The following is a 17,280-nucleotide window of genomic DNA, read 5'->3' as shown; positions in this document are numbered from 1 at the left end:
GCTTTAAGTGTCCCCTCTGTAGGCAATCCTAAACGAGCATAAAACATTAAATCTTCATGATTCCTTATATGTATTTATATTGGCAATATACTTAGAGCCTAAAGTGTACCAAATTCAAACTGAGCTAAAACCAATGGGTAATATCACAACAATGTGTTTGCAACTGCATTGCAACATTATAATAAAAATTACAAATGATGTTCCAGTTTGATGTGGAAATTGGGCAAATAAAATTATGTGTATGAATTAATAGTTTACCTTAATGTGGCGTGAACGGGTGTTTGAGGTTTTTATTGCCAAAGGAAAAGTATCAATATTAACAACACTAAAAAATGCGATCAAAATTACTGTTACGTCAGCGCCGATCACATCCAAAGGCAATTTACGATCAGTAAAAATATTGAAAATAAAGATAACATTAGCAATACATATTCATACTTCACATTGTATGCTTAGCCGACTAACGCCAACGTAATCAGCAGCCAGTTAGCTTGCTTATCAGCAACACCCGCCACAAACAACTATTACGGGTCTCCATCATCTTCTTTGCTGATGGGAGCTGTACAGGAGAAGCAAGTTAGGCGCACGCGCCAAAGTTTTCAGAAAGCCGCTACACCTCAGCTTACACTCCGCATTGGACATTGGCGGCTAAATTACCACTACCGCTGATCTTATTCGCCTGTCCAAAGCGATTTATTGCAATCGCTCTTGTGTTCGGCAAGTACGGGCCGCAAGATGATCGCGGGGCGGACATTGCGCCTACGGCCGCCTAACGTGCCCCACAAAGCCTCTAATTGAGACGCCTTGTAAATTACCGACAATATGTGGCAAGATTTGAAGGTGTATGGCGCTGTTTTCCTGCATTCACAGTCACCACAATTAGCCAAATACGCAATGCAATAATATATGCGGAGCACCAAGAACTACGAGTCGCAGAATATGTACATATGTATGTATGTACATAGCCATACAGCGTATAATACCCTGAGTATGGTTGTGGTAAAATCAGATGCACGTGGCAAAGAGTTAAAAAACAAGTACTCCATGTTGGCTTAAGAGCCAGCTGATGTCGGATTGTGGGACACGGCAAATTTAGATTTTCATCGTCGACTTCTGAATAATACCGAAGTTACTGGAGGCTGACACAATCCACTAAGTGAGTAGAATTACCAGTTTTGTAGAGTTAGCATTTATTTAGCTTTTCAAAAATACGCTCATATGAAGAGTGATTCTGCAGCGAAGTTTTTTAAACAGTGTTGAGGTTCTGTTAACAGCAATACTTCCGTTATCTTTTTTGGTACAGGAATTTTAAAGTAATCTACATATGTACACGATTAGAACAAATAATGTATAGCTCTTGACAAGAGCGTACTTCTCGATACATAATATTACTGATCGCAAAATGGCGAAAGTTCAATGCCCTTCGCATTGTCGAATGGCCGAATGTTATGAAATACGCGAATTTATACAAATTCATATAAATACAAGTATTCGTTCATTGTGTGAAGTAACATGCTATTCGCTTGGTTTGCTTTTTATAAAAGCACATTATTGGTTCATTATTTGTTATCTCCACAAATTCAGACATCAACTTTGGCGATGATCTAATATGTCACGCAAAAATCAAGTACATATCCATTTATAAATATTTCAGTGGATTCGAGGATATTAGAATAAATACCAGTAAATCTACAACAACAACCTATTCAGTTGGTTTGCATATCTTATGCGCACACGCAAAGACGCATTCCCGTTCATCCAATGTGTATATGTACATATTTAGATGGATGAATCTACAGGTATATATGTATGTATGTTGGATAATGTTCATATTTTTCCCCTTTCCACTTCCCCATGTGCATATACAAATTTCGAATGAACCGTTCAGTAAAATGTTGCTAATGGCACAGGTTTTGCTGTACGGCCACGGCTGCTGATGCTGCCACATGATTACTGTTGTTGTGCGCCTGAGATGGCCAGCGCTGTCCGTTCGACGCTGAGCTTGGCAAATAGCTGCTTTTTTGATTGCCAACACCGTATGATAACAGTTATTGTTGGCAACCTTAAAACTAATAATACACAAATTTACATACATAAGCACTCTCGCATGGTGCATCCATACATGAGCCCAATCAACCGCGCACAGCCACTTTCGTAAGCGGCACCTTCAATTTACTTCTATGCATATCCACTGCAGCATACACGACTATTTTCTCGTTCTTTCTTTCGTTTCTGCACTCCTTATTCAATACTTCGACACTCAACGGTTTTATGCAAAAATGTATGCGCACGCACGTATGCCTATTTTATCGAAGTCGCGAGACAACATTCTCTTTTTTTGGTATGTTGCATGTTCTTTACTGTGCTTTATATGGTTGATGTTAACAAATAGGAAAAATACACAGGTACTACAGGGCATGTTCTTGAAACGTCGTGAACCTAGAAGCTCATTTTGAATAATCGCTTATTTAATATTCATTTCGTACTTTTATTATTAGTGTATGTACATAAAATAGGTTGGCCTAGCAAAATGATGGTGTTTAGACAACGTGTTGAAATTAAAGAAAAAATTTACAGTATAAATAAAATATATTTCGCACAGTGTACACTCAGAAAACAACGAAAAAAGAAAACGATGACATACATTGATGATGCACTCATACCAACGCTTGAAACGCCTGCGGATCAGCAATCTCTGTTCATCAGTTTAGCGATATGGGAACTAGTGTATTGATCTATTGTAGCAAAAGTGATAACGGAAACACCGCACAGTCGCAAAACCAGCAAACATCGAGAAAAGTAATGCCACAAGGTGAAGGTGAACGACGAGAAGCTATGATAATTGGCTGAGAGCGCAACAACAAAAGCCACTACGCATGCAAAGATCTTGCAACATTTACGATATTTACGATTGGCAATAACAACACTTGCTACTACATGAAAAGCTTCGTGCTGCAAGCCATGTAAGAATGAGTCATTGATTAGTTAGGGCAAAAAGCAACGAAACAATAAAACAAATATTAGTTTGTAAGAAAGCAGCATCTTTACGAACTCCCGCTTATTATATTGCGTAGAAGGAAAGCCCACAGACAGGAAGGAAACTAAGAAATTTTCTCAAATTTAAGGGAAAAGGTTAAATGTTATTGTGGATTCTTTATAGATTAAGCGATAGCGTTACAGGGCACTCCAATTTCGACTTGAAAACTTCCTCTGCTTGTCAATCAGAGTGAAATGAAATGTCAGGAACCGGAGTCAGATTTCCATCTTCTTTTTCGATAAATCCGCTAGCACTTTTCGGTCGACTTTATTATGAGCAACGAATCTTAAAACTCCGTTGTTATATGGTAAGGAACCATGAATTCAATTTATATAATACATTATAATACAGTAACACTTTTTAATGGATTTCAGTTTTAGTACCGTCGTCACTTCTTTCATCATAATAAAGAAACGTTCTTTTCACTTTTGAAAAAATGCCGTTGAGGGTGACTTTCATAAAATTGCTGGTATATGGTAATTGGTCATGCTCTCAATTCGATCATAATTGTATGTTAATCACTGAAAATGTAGAAACAACATTCCCAATTTAGTTAAAATGTATATTAAAGCGTTCTTAAATGTCTTTTATCAAATAATTATTACCTTCTTTACATATCGTTCTGCCTGGATTACTGATCCACAATAAACTTTCTAGATCAATGATCAACAGAAAATTTATTTGCGTTTGGGCTTGTTGAAAAGCTAGAAAAAAATCCAAAATTCTATAGATATCAAAGGCTTTATTTATGCACATGACTGCTAACTGGCAGTTGACCTCCGATTGTAATGGAATAATTTGCACAAACATACAAAACATAGGTGTGAGCGACTGTTGACGTATTGATAATGTTGTTGGCGCGCTGAACTTCAACAACCAAGCAGCGGACTGTGGCTTCCGGTCTGCGCGGTGTGTGCTTATCGCCATTTGTAGTCCGTCGAACTGTCGGCATCCAATACCATAAGGTGTTAACGGCAGCCTCAGAAGCAAATACTCGTATATATTATGCATGTACAATTCGCCAAAGCAACAATATACATATGTACATATGTATATATAAACGCATGTAAATATATATAATTTTACAATACTTTCCATCTGTCAATTTCTACATGGATTTTCAGTTTTAGTTGTGTGTGCTCTAAAATAGTAAAATAGGAACAATAGTTATAGTTCTGGTCAGTTGACCATCATGGTTCTTCACATCAAATCTACAATATGGTATGTTGTTGTTCCTGGGTATATGGTAGTATACATACAGTGAAATTCTTCATAACCGGAGATTTTGTCCGGCTAAGGGAGCTGTCCATATATGGGGTCATTGCAAAAACGAGTGTTTAAAATGTATTCTTATAGTCAGAAGCGATCGAAGAAAATCAACTTAAAAAATTATGAATTTCTATGAGCATTATATTTGTTAATTGGCATGCCCACCACACCAGCATCAGCTAGTTGCATTAGATTTGCCCAAGACTTGTTTCAAACATGCGCCGCATCGTAATGGAACCGTTTATGCTGCCTAAACTAGTGAGGATTTAATTGACACTAAAGGACTTGAGCTGAAACAAAATTAGAAATAAGTTTTACCAAGCAACCCAGTGCCATATGTTTTGCACGATACCGTTTATTCATGAAAATTACAACCTGCTATATTTGGTGAATACAATTAAAATTTCATGCTCTGCCCACAGCAGCAGCAATTAATGGCGGATTCGTTGACCTTTCAAGCGGTCGCAAAAATTTCAATACAAATATATTGGCTTTTTAACATATTGACTGTTTGCCACGCAATGCTTTATCGTAAGCGCAGAGTGGCGTTTTGGGCCTGCCAATCACAACTGTGTCCGACACGCGTTCAGTGTTCTTTATGAAGGCGCATTAAATAACAAAAACAAAGCCAAGTACAAATGTTGAAGCAAAAAGCTTGAAGCTTGCGTTGTTCATTCAAACATGACCAACGACGCAGCCGCCGCGCTGCGTATGCTGTTGCCGAGGGCGAACCACTGCAGCGACTGGCTCCAAGCATAACCGTCAACTTTGTACACAGAACGCAAACAATATTCTCAGAAAAAGACCGCATTTGCCAGAGACCTCAGTGTAAAGTGGTATAGTTTCGAAAACTTCTGTTGATGGAATAAATAGTCTGATGACATCAGAGCACACGGCTAAATCGGTGGAGGGATCGAAATGATCAGTCCGTGAACGTGTAAGGTCGTAATTTGGCGGCAGTGTGTGGCAATATTTGCCTATGTAAAAGTGTGCGTGCGGGCCTGTATGATTATCTATGTGTTAGTGTTCGGGGTATAGTTATGGCACCTTGCCGCGTCGGCGACAACTCCCACAAATAACGCCCGGCAGCGCGACAATCATGCGACCATTATCGTGCGTTTGTGCGGCAGAGTCATGTTAGTGGTGGTAGCAGCGCAGATTTGCATCACAATAGATTTCGGTATTCGTATCATTTTCGAATTGTTACTATTGTGTGTGCGCATCTAATTAATATTTTTTTCTGTTTCTGTATGGACTGAATGCGTGGCTTCGTTATTTTTTACATTGTTTTAGTTGTTATTGCAACATTAAACTCCAATATTCATTGTGCGCAAGTGTTGTTGGTTTAGTGTTATTCGCTGATGGACAAATGCTTTGTTGGCCCCAACCCAAAATCGCCAACCACCCGTATCAGGGGCTTGAGTTCTGACGTGCGCTCAACACTTTTAGTACAGCGCGAGATTTTCCAGCAATCGGTCGAGTTTTCCGGACAATTGCCCCATTAATTGGGAAAGAGTACAGTTGACACATAGGTCCTGCAAAAAATAAAAAAAGGAAAATTTATTTAAATTTTTAAAAGTGGAAAGGGCGAAGAAGAAAGTAGAAAGAAGAAAAGTGAAATTTGTTGCAAATACGAGTGCTTACCGATTTGTGAATTTAACAAAAAAAAGTTGAATGTTATGTTAATTAAGATACTCATAACAACTTTTCGAAAAACATTTTATCGGAAAATTAAACAAAGATAGCTTTGATTCTTTTAAGATTTTTGGTGAAAACTATATATATAAAAGTAAGTTCAAATAAATGCTTCAAATAATCATAGTATACTTTAAGAATCGAAAAGCAAAGCGGAGACTGCGCAAAGCTAGCGTTGGGGGTTTTGGATTAATATTATCTTGATCTAAGGGTAAGAATAATCCAGAAACCAAGCATCGATAAGCCGCTAATATATACTTCAACTTCCAATTGGTATATAGTTATGGAAGTATTGTGTTCTTCCAAAATTGTGCAAATGATTTAATATACCTAGCTGTAGTATTTAGTATAGGCTTTCAAGCCAGTCACGGCAAGCATTCCCTTTTATTCATATCACAATTGCATTAAACCGCCAATTTGTTGCGTCCAAAATTGTGCAAAAATGTCGGATATTAAAATACATTACATTGAAATGTTAGCAGACGTCTAAACGCATCTTGTTATAATTTGTATAAGCACATAAAAAAAGTTCAATAAGACTTTCAAGATATATTTTTTTGATTTACTGCTTACTCAACTAATTAGTGGAATAAGCTCCTTTTATACTTGATAATCTGACCATATTTTGATCTAAATATAAATGCGCATAATAATTAATAAATGAATGTCTTTAAGTTACATTTCTCAATATCTACTCTAATCTAGTTTTATGTTCCCACTGATCACAAATCCACACAAAATTCAAATTATAACGTTTGCTACACTGATTTCAATTTCAACGGTGTTTTTAACACCCGTTTAATATTTTTGTGGCTATAAGGCTTAATGCTACAAAAGTGCGTTGACTTCGATTTCACGGAAATATTTCCACATTCTCCAACACCACAAGAGATATGAAAGTAGTAGGAAAAGTGGGCGAGCCATCCAAATCGAATGCCAATGCCGCGTGGCATATTTGTTATAACAACAAAACAAGCAAATAAACTAACCAGAACGAATGAACAAGTGAACAATAAATGTCAAAGTGACAATTGACATTTTTCACTTTTAACACACTCATGTATTATACATAGAAAACCGTACGCAACATACACATACACATACATCGAACCGGAACCAACATCCGGCCATGCTGTTCACAATAAAAAGATGATCGCTGGAAAATCGAATTCAAGCTCGGGAATGAGTTGCCCACGAATGCAAGCACCTCATATTTGTTGGCTTATGGTAATCACTTTGATAGTCATTTCGTTACGCATAGTGCTCCCAATGACCAAAAAGCAGCTTCCATCGAGTGACGGTTAAGCAACAACAAAAGTACGTGTTTAAATGCCCCACAATAGTTTCAACAGGTTTTGTACATATATCAATATACAAATGTACATATGTAATAAGGGTAAGAGTTGCAGCTGGCTGGTGGCTTTGTATTTTGTCTGATTCTAAATGGTCATAATGTCCCTTTATTTAGGTCAAAATCATTTTCTGGTACAATAATATTTAGTAGTATATGCATAATTTAATTGAAGAATTAAAATAATTTAATTATGAAATTATTTTACTATTAAGTACCAATTTTATTAAAGTGTATAGTAAAAATATTGTTTAAAATTTACCCAGAATTTTTTGCCATTACTTAGTTCAATCGTACGGTATATTTAGATTGCAAATACCATATTGTCATTGCATTTGCTCGGCGATTTCAATTTTTCTCTTAAAATAGTAAATTTTTTTTGATATAGGAAGTTTTCAATCTAGAACAAATATCTAATCTATTTATCTGTAGATGCGATCTTTTCCATTGGTTAGAGAGAAGATTAACAGAGATTAAATCCTGTTACAAATGTTTCCAATCCGAATCGACCTCCTACAATGCACCGACAATTTTTTGGACCTTTGTATTCACTTTGTATTACCTCCCATTTATGTGGTCAAAGTCTACTTTGAACGAGGTTCTTTAAATATGAGTGTGAATATTAGCAAATTATCTCCCAGTATGAGTAATCCAAATAACGATCTTGCTATAAGTAATAGCCAAAGATCTCAAAGTAAACAAGTATACATTAACAATTTTGGGCTGATGTTTTTTGGATGAGATGGCAACAACGTAAAATGAGAATAATTTTTTCGAGTTGTTAATTATTGTTTCGTGTGCCGCTGATATTCGTTTAGCATATTATCTAACCAAAACGCTATTTGACGTCGTAGCAAAGTATCATAGTACTAGAGTAAATATTAATACTATCAAATATGAATGTATGTCCTTAAAAACTTACATTTACATTTATATATTTTTCTATGATTTCAGTTTAGACTAATAAGTATGCGATCTGTAAGAATGCGACCAGAACCGCCAACCGTCTTATAAATAAATACAACCAAATCATTGGAAAGACGAAAAATAAAGTCAGTACTCATTAGGCTCACTAAAACAATGACAAACTCCAAGCGAACATTTGATTTTATATACTTAGCTGTAGTATTTAGTATAGGCTTTCAAGCCAGTTACGGTGAGAATTCCCTTTTACTCATGTCACAATTGCATTAAACTGCCAATTTGTTGCGTCTGCTAATCTCCGTAGCACAAACAACGTGTAAGAATGGTTTGGGACGCGTCCTATACGAACGACTGCCCAACCAACAACTGCAGGGTTACGACGATGATGTGGTGCGCGACACAGCGCCGCCCTTTCGAGTCTTAGAAAAGTGCCAAGATTTGTGTCTGCGCGATCGCACCGGCACCAACAACTTGGTGCGCACCTGCACCAGCTTCGACTTTCAACCAGGCAGTCGCATCACCTCTTTCGGCGGCACCTCCGAATACGAAGAATCCCTTTGCTACCTAACATCCGAACAAGCAGGCCCTGAGGGCATCGGCAGTCTGATGCTGGTACCAAATAGTGTGCATTTCAATGAGATTTGCTTGACCTGTAAGTGCCAGCACAGAGCGGAATGCTCAATTCTAATATCATTAGATTCTATATAATTAAATCAATGCATTTATCGCTTCATAACTTGTAGCCAATCGCCCGGAAAGAGAATGTCCCAGTAGGCGGTATGTGTTTGAGCGGCATCCGCGCAAGAAATTGAAATTACCAATCTCGGATGTCAAGGAGGTGTGTGTGTGATGACTATCAGCGTACTATAACTGTTACTTATTTAATATATCATTGTTGTTGCTATGATCATTGTATTTATTGTAATACTTTTATCGTTAACACATTCAAGTTTGTATTCATACAGTTTACGGCAGCGAATCGTTCGGATTGTGAGGATAAGTGTTTGAATGAATTCGCATTCGTTTGTCGCTCCGCCAATTTCGACTCCACAATGCGTTCCTGTACGTTAAGCAGGTGAGTGGTACATATGAATCTATGTATATCGGTTGGTTCAGCATAAAGATGCACACCTCATAGTCTTTCAATTTTTTATCTAAGAATACTCAGTGATAGTTGTCTACATTGTACTTGGGTGAACATAACTATTGCAAATTAAATATTTATCTCCCCATCAACAGGTTCACACGCCGCACACATCCAGAATTACTAGAAGATGACCCCAACTCTGACTACTTGGAAAACACCTGCTTGAATGGTACGCAAATCCAGTTTCATAGTCCTTTTCATTTTGCTCTATTTGCACTTACTAACACACGTTCATTTAATAACCGGCTAAGCGTATATCTTCTAATCATTCAAATCAAAACAAATGCCACTTATCAAAAACTTACTTACGTACACACATACACATGTATATTCCGAAGTGTACACCTGGTACAAGCAATTAAATATCAATTTTTCGCAGCTGAGCGACGTTGTGACGGTCTGGCCGTGTTCGTTAAAGAGGAGAATAAACGACTAGGCGGTCCCTTCGAAGTGGATATTTTCAATAACATGACTTTGGAGGAATGTCAGACTATGTGTCTACGAGCCGAGAAGTAAGAAGTGCCATTTGAAAACAGCAACGAAATTACATAATAATTTAGTTGCCGTGCCTTGTGCAAATGTAATGAAATAATTACTAGCATAGCAAATGTTGTGCAATTTCAGATACTTTTGTCGTTCTGTCGAGTTTGATGATCAGACGAAGCAGTGCATTTTGTCTGAAGAGGATTCTATTTCACAGAAAGATGACATCAGTATCAGTTCCAGTCCAACGCATCATTTTTACGATCTGGTCTGCTTAGACAACCGTAAGTGCAAGATACGTTTGTGTTGGCAAAGAGGGTATTAAGAAAGTAATTAACGCTATAGAATTACCCAACCATAGCAAACATACCCTCGTCTGTCCATAAATATTATTTTTAAAACAAAACCTTTTCAGCTTTTCATTTGATTGTTCAGTACATTTCACTATCCTAATTGATCATTGTTAATAAATTTATTGCAGAACGTGCCACTGATTATCCCGATAATTCCGTTACGTCGCATTTATTCTCTTCGGGTCGCCGACCCGACACGGCTTTTCAGCGTTACCGAAATTCACGTCTGGGTGGAGAATTTCATTCCGAGATTACTGGCCGCTCCTTGAGTGAATGCCTCGACGAGTGTTTGCGTCAAACTAGCTTCCAGTGTCGGTAAGTGGATGATACAATCGATATATACTTTCTGCTGCGATACGATTGGGTCAAGGAATGTAAATATTATCACCAATATCAAGAAACTAGTGCTCTTACTAATATAAAGTAGAAAAAAGAATTGTTGAAGCATTTTTATTAGAATTTCAAAGCAAATATCCGCAAAGGCACCGCCAATACATGCAACCATGATTTTAACAACTTATTGTAAGTTCGTAAATTCAATAAAAAATTATAGCAAATCAATATTGTGTGAGCCTGGAAACCATACTAAGTGACCAACAATAGAATCTTGGTATATACTCGTATAAATAATATAAAGTGTATATCTTAAGACATCTTAACCACCTCGGTGCGGTTGTTCGTTTTGAGAAAGATGTTGTATTTTCAATAACGGACTCCTTGTGCCGACGTTATCGACTTTTTTTATATATACTTGTATATCGTATAGAAATTAATTTGTGCTTAGAAATCGCATTCAAGGCATTCACTCATGGCTTGTAATTTTTTCTTAGAGTTGTGGTTTTGATGGTAAACTAATTGGTGCAACAAGTGGAAAGCAGGTATAACTGTCACTACGGTTGTTTCTTTCTATGTTGTCCGTTAACAATGTTAACATTCCAAGTAGCGGGCAATAAATAGTAGTACGGTGATTCAATCAAATTAATTAAATAAACTTGCCACGCTAAATTCATGATCTTTAACGCGTGCACTTATTTGCCTTTTCGTTGTAGATCGGCGGTTTACAGTGATCGCTTTCGCACTTGCCGCTTGAGTCGTTACAATCAAAAGGACGGCATGCGTATTATTTACGACGCAGACTACGACTATTACGAGAATCTAATGCGTAAGTAGAGCAATTCCGTTGCCACAAAACTCTTCTATTTCTCTGATTGTGTTATTTTTATGCAAGTGAACGTGGTTGGCGGTGGAGACACGGAAGGACACGGTGGCGTTAGCAATGGTGGCAGTCACAGGCCAAGTGAGCATGGAAGCTCTAATTGGCGGCCCCCCAGTAAAGATGACGACCGTTATGGCACGGGAGCAGGTGGCAGTAGTGGTGGTAGATACCCCACTGGCGGTGGCGGTACCGCTGGTTCAGGGACACCGATTGGCGGTAGTGTTGACGATTACGGACGCCCTTACGATCGCTATCCAACACCTAATGAATATGGTAGGTTTAAGACATGCAATTATAAATGTTAGTTAATGTTTAACTGTAATACATTTACTAAATTTTTATTTCTAACTTCCTTTGATATTGCAATTCGTATGTGTGATTACATAACGATAACCGCTAACAAACTAACAACTAACACTTTATTAACACTCCTTTCCTAGATCGTTATCCAGGTAGCGGGAGCGGCGGTGGTGACCGGTATGCTAACGATGGTCGTTATCCATCATCTGTTGACAGTCGCGATCCATATGAAGAACGCTTTCCACCGGGACGCTTTCCTGTTGGCGATCAAGAGCGATATCCAAGTGATCGTGATCGTTATCCAGGTGTGGGATTAGATTTATATCCAGGTGATCGAGAACGTTATCCAGGAGAACGTGATCGTTATCCCAATGATCGTCTTCCATTCGACCGTGACCGTGACCGTGATCGTGATCATTTTCTTATTAGGGAGCATGATCGTGATAGATATCCTGGTGGTGATCGTGATCGTTATCCTGGAGATCGAAATCGATATCCAGTAGGGGATCGAGATGGTTTCCCGATCAATGATCGTGAACGTGAACGTTATCCAGGTTTTAACGATCGTTATCCACCAGGTCGTTATGGCGAGCGTAACCGTGAACGAGATCGTGATAGTGATCGTGATCGTTACCCCATTGAAGGCTATCCACGCCGGGGTCCGTATTCTCCCCGCCCTCTAGACCGTTATCCCATACCATCAATCAACGATAACGGATTACCCAGTGATCTGCCTCACACTAGACCTTATCCTCCAGATGATGATCTACCCTATCGTCCTTATGGTACTGCAAGCCGTTACCCACAAGATCGTTATGCTAGTAGGTATCCCTCACGCTATCCACCGGAAAGAGATCCTGCATATGGCTACACTGGACGAGATGCCCCTGACAACTTCTTCCTTGATAAACGTTTTCGTCCCTCCTCCATTGACTCGCGCTACCCTTTGTTGACCGATGGACGGGGTGGCCAACCCCCGCAACGATTTGGACCAGACGGCCGTTATCCTCCAGATGATTTAATACACACTGCTCGAAGACCAGAACCAGATTCAGCAAAGCGTTATCCCCCAGCACCTTTAGTGCCACCCACAACCATAAGTAAATACCCCTCTACACCAAACCGATTTCCGGTAGGTACTGACCGCTACCCCATCGATATATATAAATATGGCAATCGATATGGTAGCAGTGGTAGCAGCAGTGGTGTAAGACCAGGTGAGCCCATGGCAAATAATTAAATGCACTAACTAACTAGACAGGCTTTTGTGTTATTAACTCCAAATTTCTTCAAATCGGAGGTTAAATAATAAATACTTGATTATATTTATTTAGGTTATGATCGTCCACCTCCGCCACCACATTATTTTGATGTAGATTACGAGGAACGCTATGGCGACCGTTATGGTGGCTATGATCGGGAATACGAGGGACCTATCGGCAGAAGACCTTTGGGTGGTGGTGGCGGCTATCCTCACTATGAAAGTCCCTTCAATCGTCCCTATGGACATGGGCTGGGTGCTCCGCCCCCACTTGACGACAATCGACCTTTGCCACCACCATTACATCCCTATGGGGCAGCTGGAAGCATTGGACCAGTAGCGTCCAGCGGTGGTTCATCACGGCCCCCAGTGACGCGCTGTGAAGAGACTGACAATTTCAAACAAATCGCAGCAAGACACAAAATGCGCCGACACTATGTGCGGCGTTCACTAGTCGTGCCTTCTCTAATACAGTGCGAACGAGAGTGTATTGAATCTCGAGAATTTATTTGTCGTAGCTTCAATTACAGGTATGCTAAAATAAGCCAAAAATAACAAATCTAACTCTTTTTCTTCAACAGGGATGCAGCCGCTACAAACTACGATGAACGCGATTTGCCCAATTGTGAGCTAAGTGATCGGGATTCACGTGAACTGGACGTCCATGATCCAAGCAATTTCGATGCGGCTAATTACGATTACTACGAGCGTAGTTTGGGTCGTAGTGATGGCGAGTGTATGGATGGTGAGTGGATAACGTGTTTAAACCTGGGAGTAAAGTTAAACATATGAGAATTTCAGTGACGCAGACTTGCAACGAAGAGGGAATGGAATTCACTATACGCACTCCGGAAGGATTCCTTGGACGTATCTATACATACGGGTACTATGACCGGTACGTACAATGTTCACATTGTTTATTTGACAGTATAATGTTTGTTTAATTATTTATGTCACGATTTTATAGATGCTTCTTCCGCGGCAACGGTGGCACTGTAAATGTGCTACGCATCAGCGGTCCACAAGGCTATCCCGATTGCGGCACCCAAAGAGTATACCAAGTTTAAATCTCTTTATCTCACTAACTAAATTTACAATGCCTTTATATAACAAGTAATTTAATTATATTTGCAGTATGGCGATACGCTGACCAACATTGTTGTTGTGCAATTTTCTGATAATGTGCAGACCAGTCGTGACAAACGATACAATCTAACTTGTGTCTTCCGTGGACCAGGGGAAGCAGTTGTCACTTCCGGTTATATTGGTGCAGGGTAAGCCAGACGAACTGAAGTGGTCAGTTGTAGAAGCCGTAGAATTCTATAGCATACTTGTAGGCGTATATGAAGTTTCACAATTGTGTAGTGTGTAGTTTGCCAACATAAGCGGTTACTCTATTTGTCTAAGAAATAAAATTCGTTAATATAAATCTTCAGAGTATGCAGAAAGGAATTGCTCTGGACAGCGTTGCATATACTTCGTTATATTGTGTTGGTATAAGCCTTCATCACGTCCCAACTTGGAAAAAATAAAAGAATTGTTGTACTACATAATATAGTAAATCTCGGATTTGCAGAGGGACAATTTTATATAAATGGCTCCTTAATTGAATGATTATTATCGACAATTTCGTTAAGCTCTGTCTGATATGATATATACGTGTCATATAATGACATATGGCTAGTCATTTAATTTTTTATGCAAAATTATCTTCTTCTTCTTTTACATATACTCACAATAGAATTAGATTTTATTTTGTACCGAATACTTCTTTCAAATATGTTTGGAACCAAGTTTACGACGCACGCGGTAATCTTATAGCACACTCACTAGTTAATCTGCACATTTGTTTAGCTAGTCGACTGTCCAATCTCTATTCATAAGGCTGAACACAAGTGAGACAAAGCTCTTTGGTTTCACTATGGTCATGGCCACAATATACATTAATTTTAATTAGCTCTCACTAATCCCGATAACTTGCTTTATATGTAACACAACGAAGTGATATGGAAACCAAGATAACGAGATGTCTTGCGTTTTTGTTAAACTTTGTTGCTTCGGCAATAATATGTTTCTGTATGAAGTCTTTCTGAATCCGACAGATCTGGCAGTCCCATACCCATTGAATACCTTCCTGCGGAGAATACTCTAAGTTCTAAAGTCCGTCTAATGATTCTCTATCAAGGACGCCCAACAACCACGATAGCAGTGGGAGACCCACTGACTTTCCGACTGGAGGCACAAGATGGTTACAATCACGTAACTGATATATTTGCCACTAATGTGGTGGCACGTGATCCATACTCGGGGAGAAGCATACAACTTATTGATAGATTTGGGTGAGTGGCCAATAATCATATTGAGAGATGTGTATTTGCTATCTCCAATTACAGCTGCCCTGTGGATCCTTATGTGTTTCCCGAACTGGATAAACTGCGTGATGGGGACACATTGGAGGCGCGTTTCAATGCCTTCAAAATACCCGAGTCAAATTTCCTGGTATTTGAAGCTACAGTTCGCACATGCCGTGATGGTTGCCAACCTGCTTATTGTCCAGGTGCAGCTGGTCGGCAGGAACCTTCTTTCGGACGTCGCAGACGTTCACTAAATATTACCGATGCTGCAGAAATCGAAACAAATACCGAACCTGTATCTGAACGTTTAATTGACGAACTCTCTGAAGTGAATAGTACCAAAGTATTGGGTACGATTGGAGACTTTAACAAAAGTAAGGAGCTTTTTATATAAAAACCAATTGATAAACTATATAGTTATTTTTAACCCAAATCGCGTCGTTTGTAGCGATTACAAAAGATGACAAGTCTAATCAGGAGTTAGAGGAACCAGAACAAGTGCGTGAAATGATTGAGGTAAGTTTTGGCAAATATGAATGTTGTCGTCATATGCGCATGCGAGAAATTGCCAAAGAGATCTTATCTTTCGCTGAGTTGCATTAAAATTTCAGTTTTGAATAAATGTATTATAAAATAAGGGTAATCATTTAATGTGGCATTTATCTAATAGTCGTAAAGTGGCAAAATGGTAATTTGCCATGAATGCCGCGTAAAATAGTCTCGTGTAGTTGCAATTTTGTCGCAAAATAAAATGCATGCAAAAGTGAAAAGCAGTTTGGCGATATTACCATTTTGCGAAGTTCTTAGAATCAAGTATTGTTAGTTCGTAGTTATTTGGGAACAGGACAAAAAACCCAAGCGCACTGCCCGAATAGTGAAGCTCTTTACGCCTTTTACTGTCCTAAATAATTACATATACTTTGAGTTTTCCGGTCCAGTGTTCACGGGAATTTTAGACGGTTTTTGCTCTTGCAACATGTTACTACAGATTGTAATAGTTTTGTAAACCTAACGGTTGTATTTATGATCTAAAACTAATTGAGATAGATATAGGGTTATGTACTATATGTATATATAAGTGATCAGGATGACGAGACGACTTGAAATCCGGATGACTGTCTCTCTGTCCGTCCGTCGATGCAAGCCGTAGCTTACGTTAAAAATGAAGCTATCTTAATGCAACTTGGAGGAGTTTGTAGATGCGCGTAATCGGACCACTGCCACGCCCACAGAACGCCATTAATCGAAAACGTATACAACCATACAGCACCTCCGAGCTAAACATTTCTCACATACTACAATTTATATTCCTTTTGATTCTTTCACTTTTCAGTACACAAATCAGGAAGCAATTGATATAACGGGATAAACTTTGCACTAATATAATAATTCATTTAAAATATGCCCCAACACCCATTTTACCTGTAGGAATTTCTTGAACCCAAATTTTTGCAAGTTGCAAGAGTATAAAATGTTCGGTTATACCCGAACTTAGTCCTTCCTTACTTGTTAGTATTTAAATTGTTTTTTCGCGACATTGAAAATGCAGTCTTGTGGGAACTTATTTATATATATGTTTATTTATTATCATTATTGCTAATGTCAATATTATTGTATCAATATGAGAACACTTACACATAAATGATAAGCTTTTATTTTTGATTGCATTTTTTCTTACTTTCCATTGGTGAAGGTATTTGAGACTCGTGAGGAAATCGAAAAAGACTCTTACCCGCGGAAGCTGGTTGCTCCGATTGAGACCGTGTGCATGACACCCTCCGAGTATCATGGCCTTATAACAGCAATTATATTACTTATGATTTTGTTATTCAGCATCACTTTGGTCTCCGGCTTAGCTTATAGGTACGTACAAATTGACTGAAAACTTAG

At 38.7% G+C, this 17,280-nt stretch overlaps 1 protein-coding gene and 1 long non-coding RNA gene across 8 annotated transcripts in view; one reads left to right on the top strand and one right to left on the bottom strand.

Annotated features, from left to right (window-relative positions):
* LOC105230657 (uncharacterized) overlaps nucleotides 1–17,280 on the top strand; it is a 93,325-nt gene that overhangs the window by 72,451 nt on the left and 3,594 nt on the right. Inside the window, exons 1-21 of one of the 7 annotated variants that reach the window (XM_049453766.1) lie at nucleotides 920–1,156; nucleotides 8,307–8,508; nucleotides 8,581–8,928; nucleotides 9,020–9,114; nucleotides 9,227–9,351; nucleotides 9,516–9,592; nucleotides 9,803–9,935; nucleotides 10,048–10,190; nucleotides 10,388–10,574; nucleotides 11,309–11,421; nucleotides 11,488–11,748; nucleotides 11,916–12,992; nucleotides 13,110–13,566; nucleotides 13,618–13,781; nucleotides 13,838–13,931; nucleotides 14,004–14,088; nucleotides 14,171–14,310; nucleotides 15,121–15,375; nucleotides 15,430–15,764; nucleotides 15,839–15,906; nucleotides 17,084–17,253. In XM_049453766.1, the coding sequence (XP_049309723.1) occupies nucleotides 8,433–8,508; nucleotides 8,581–8,928; nucleotides 9,020–9,114; nucleotides 9,227–9,351; nucleotides 9,516–9,592; nucleotides 9,803–9,935; nucleotides 10,048–10,190; nucleotides 10,388–10,574; nucleotides 11,309–11,421; nucleotides 11,488–11,748; nucleotides 11,916–12,992; nucleotides 13,110–13,566; nucleotides 13,618–13,781; nucleotides 13,838–13,931; nucleotides 14,004–14,088; nucleotides 14,171–14,310; nucleotides 15,121–15,375; nucleotides 15,430–15,764; nucleotides 15,839–15,906; nucleotides 17,084–17,253 (4,403 nt within the window). In that variant the 5' untranslated portion in view covers nucleotides 920–1,156; nucleotides 8,307–8,432. Of the gene's footprint in view, nucleotides 1–919; nucleotides 1,157–5,839; nucleotides 6,096–8,103; nucleotides 8,227–8,306; nucleotides 8,509–8,580; nucleotides 8,929–9,019; nucleotides 9,115–9,226; nucleotides 9,352–9,515; nucleotides 9,593–9,802; nucleotides 9,936–10,047; nucleotides 10,191–10,387; nucleotides 10,575–11,308; nucleotides 11,422–11,487; nucleotides 11,749–11,915; nucleotides 12,993–13,109; nucleotides 13,567–13,617; nucleotides 13,782–13,837; nucleotides 13,932–14,003; nucleotides 14,089–14,170; nucleotides 14,311–15,120; nucleotides 15,376–15,429; nucleotides 15,765–15,838; nucleotides 15,907–17,083; nucleotides 17,254–17,280 lie in introns of those variants that run through there. The other 6 variants (XM_011211577.4, XM_049453764.1, XM_049453763.1 and 3 more) reach the window with 6 other exon arrangements.
* On the bottom strand, nucleotides 1,177–7,406 carry LOC125777846 (uncharacterized). Its single transcript, XR_007422423.1, has 3 exons — nucleotides 6,332–7,406; nucleotides 3,643–5,841; nucleotides 1,177–3,558 (listed from the first exon to the last, which is right to left on the bottom strand). It is a non-coding gene; the product is annotated as an uncharacterized LOC125777846 (long non-coding RNA).

Source organism: Bactrocera dorsalis, chromosome 3, assembly GCF_023373825.1.
Source record: "Bactrocera dorsalis isolate Fly_Bdor chromosome 3, ASM2337382v1, whole genome shotgun sequence".
NCBI lineage: Eukaryota > Metazoa > Arthropoda > Insecta > Diptera > Tephritidae > Bactrocera > Bactrocera dorsalis.
The sequence above is the reverse complement of the archived record's forward strand: the minus strand, read 5'-3'. Positions and strand labels throughout refer to the sequence as shown.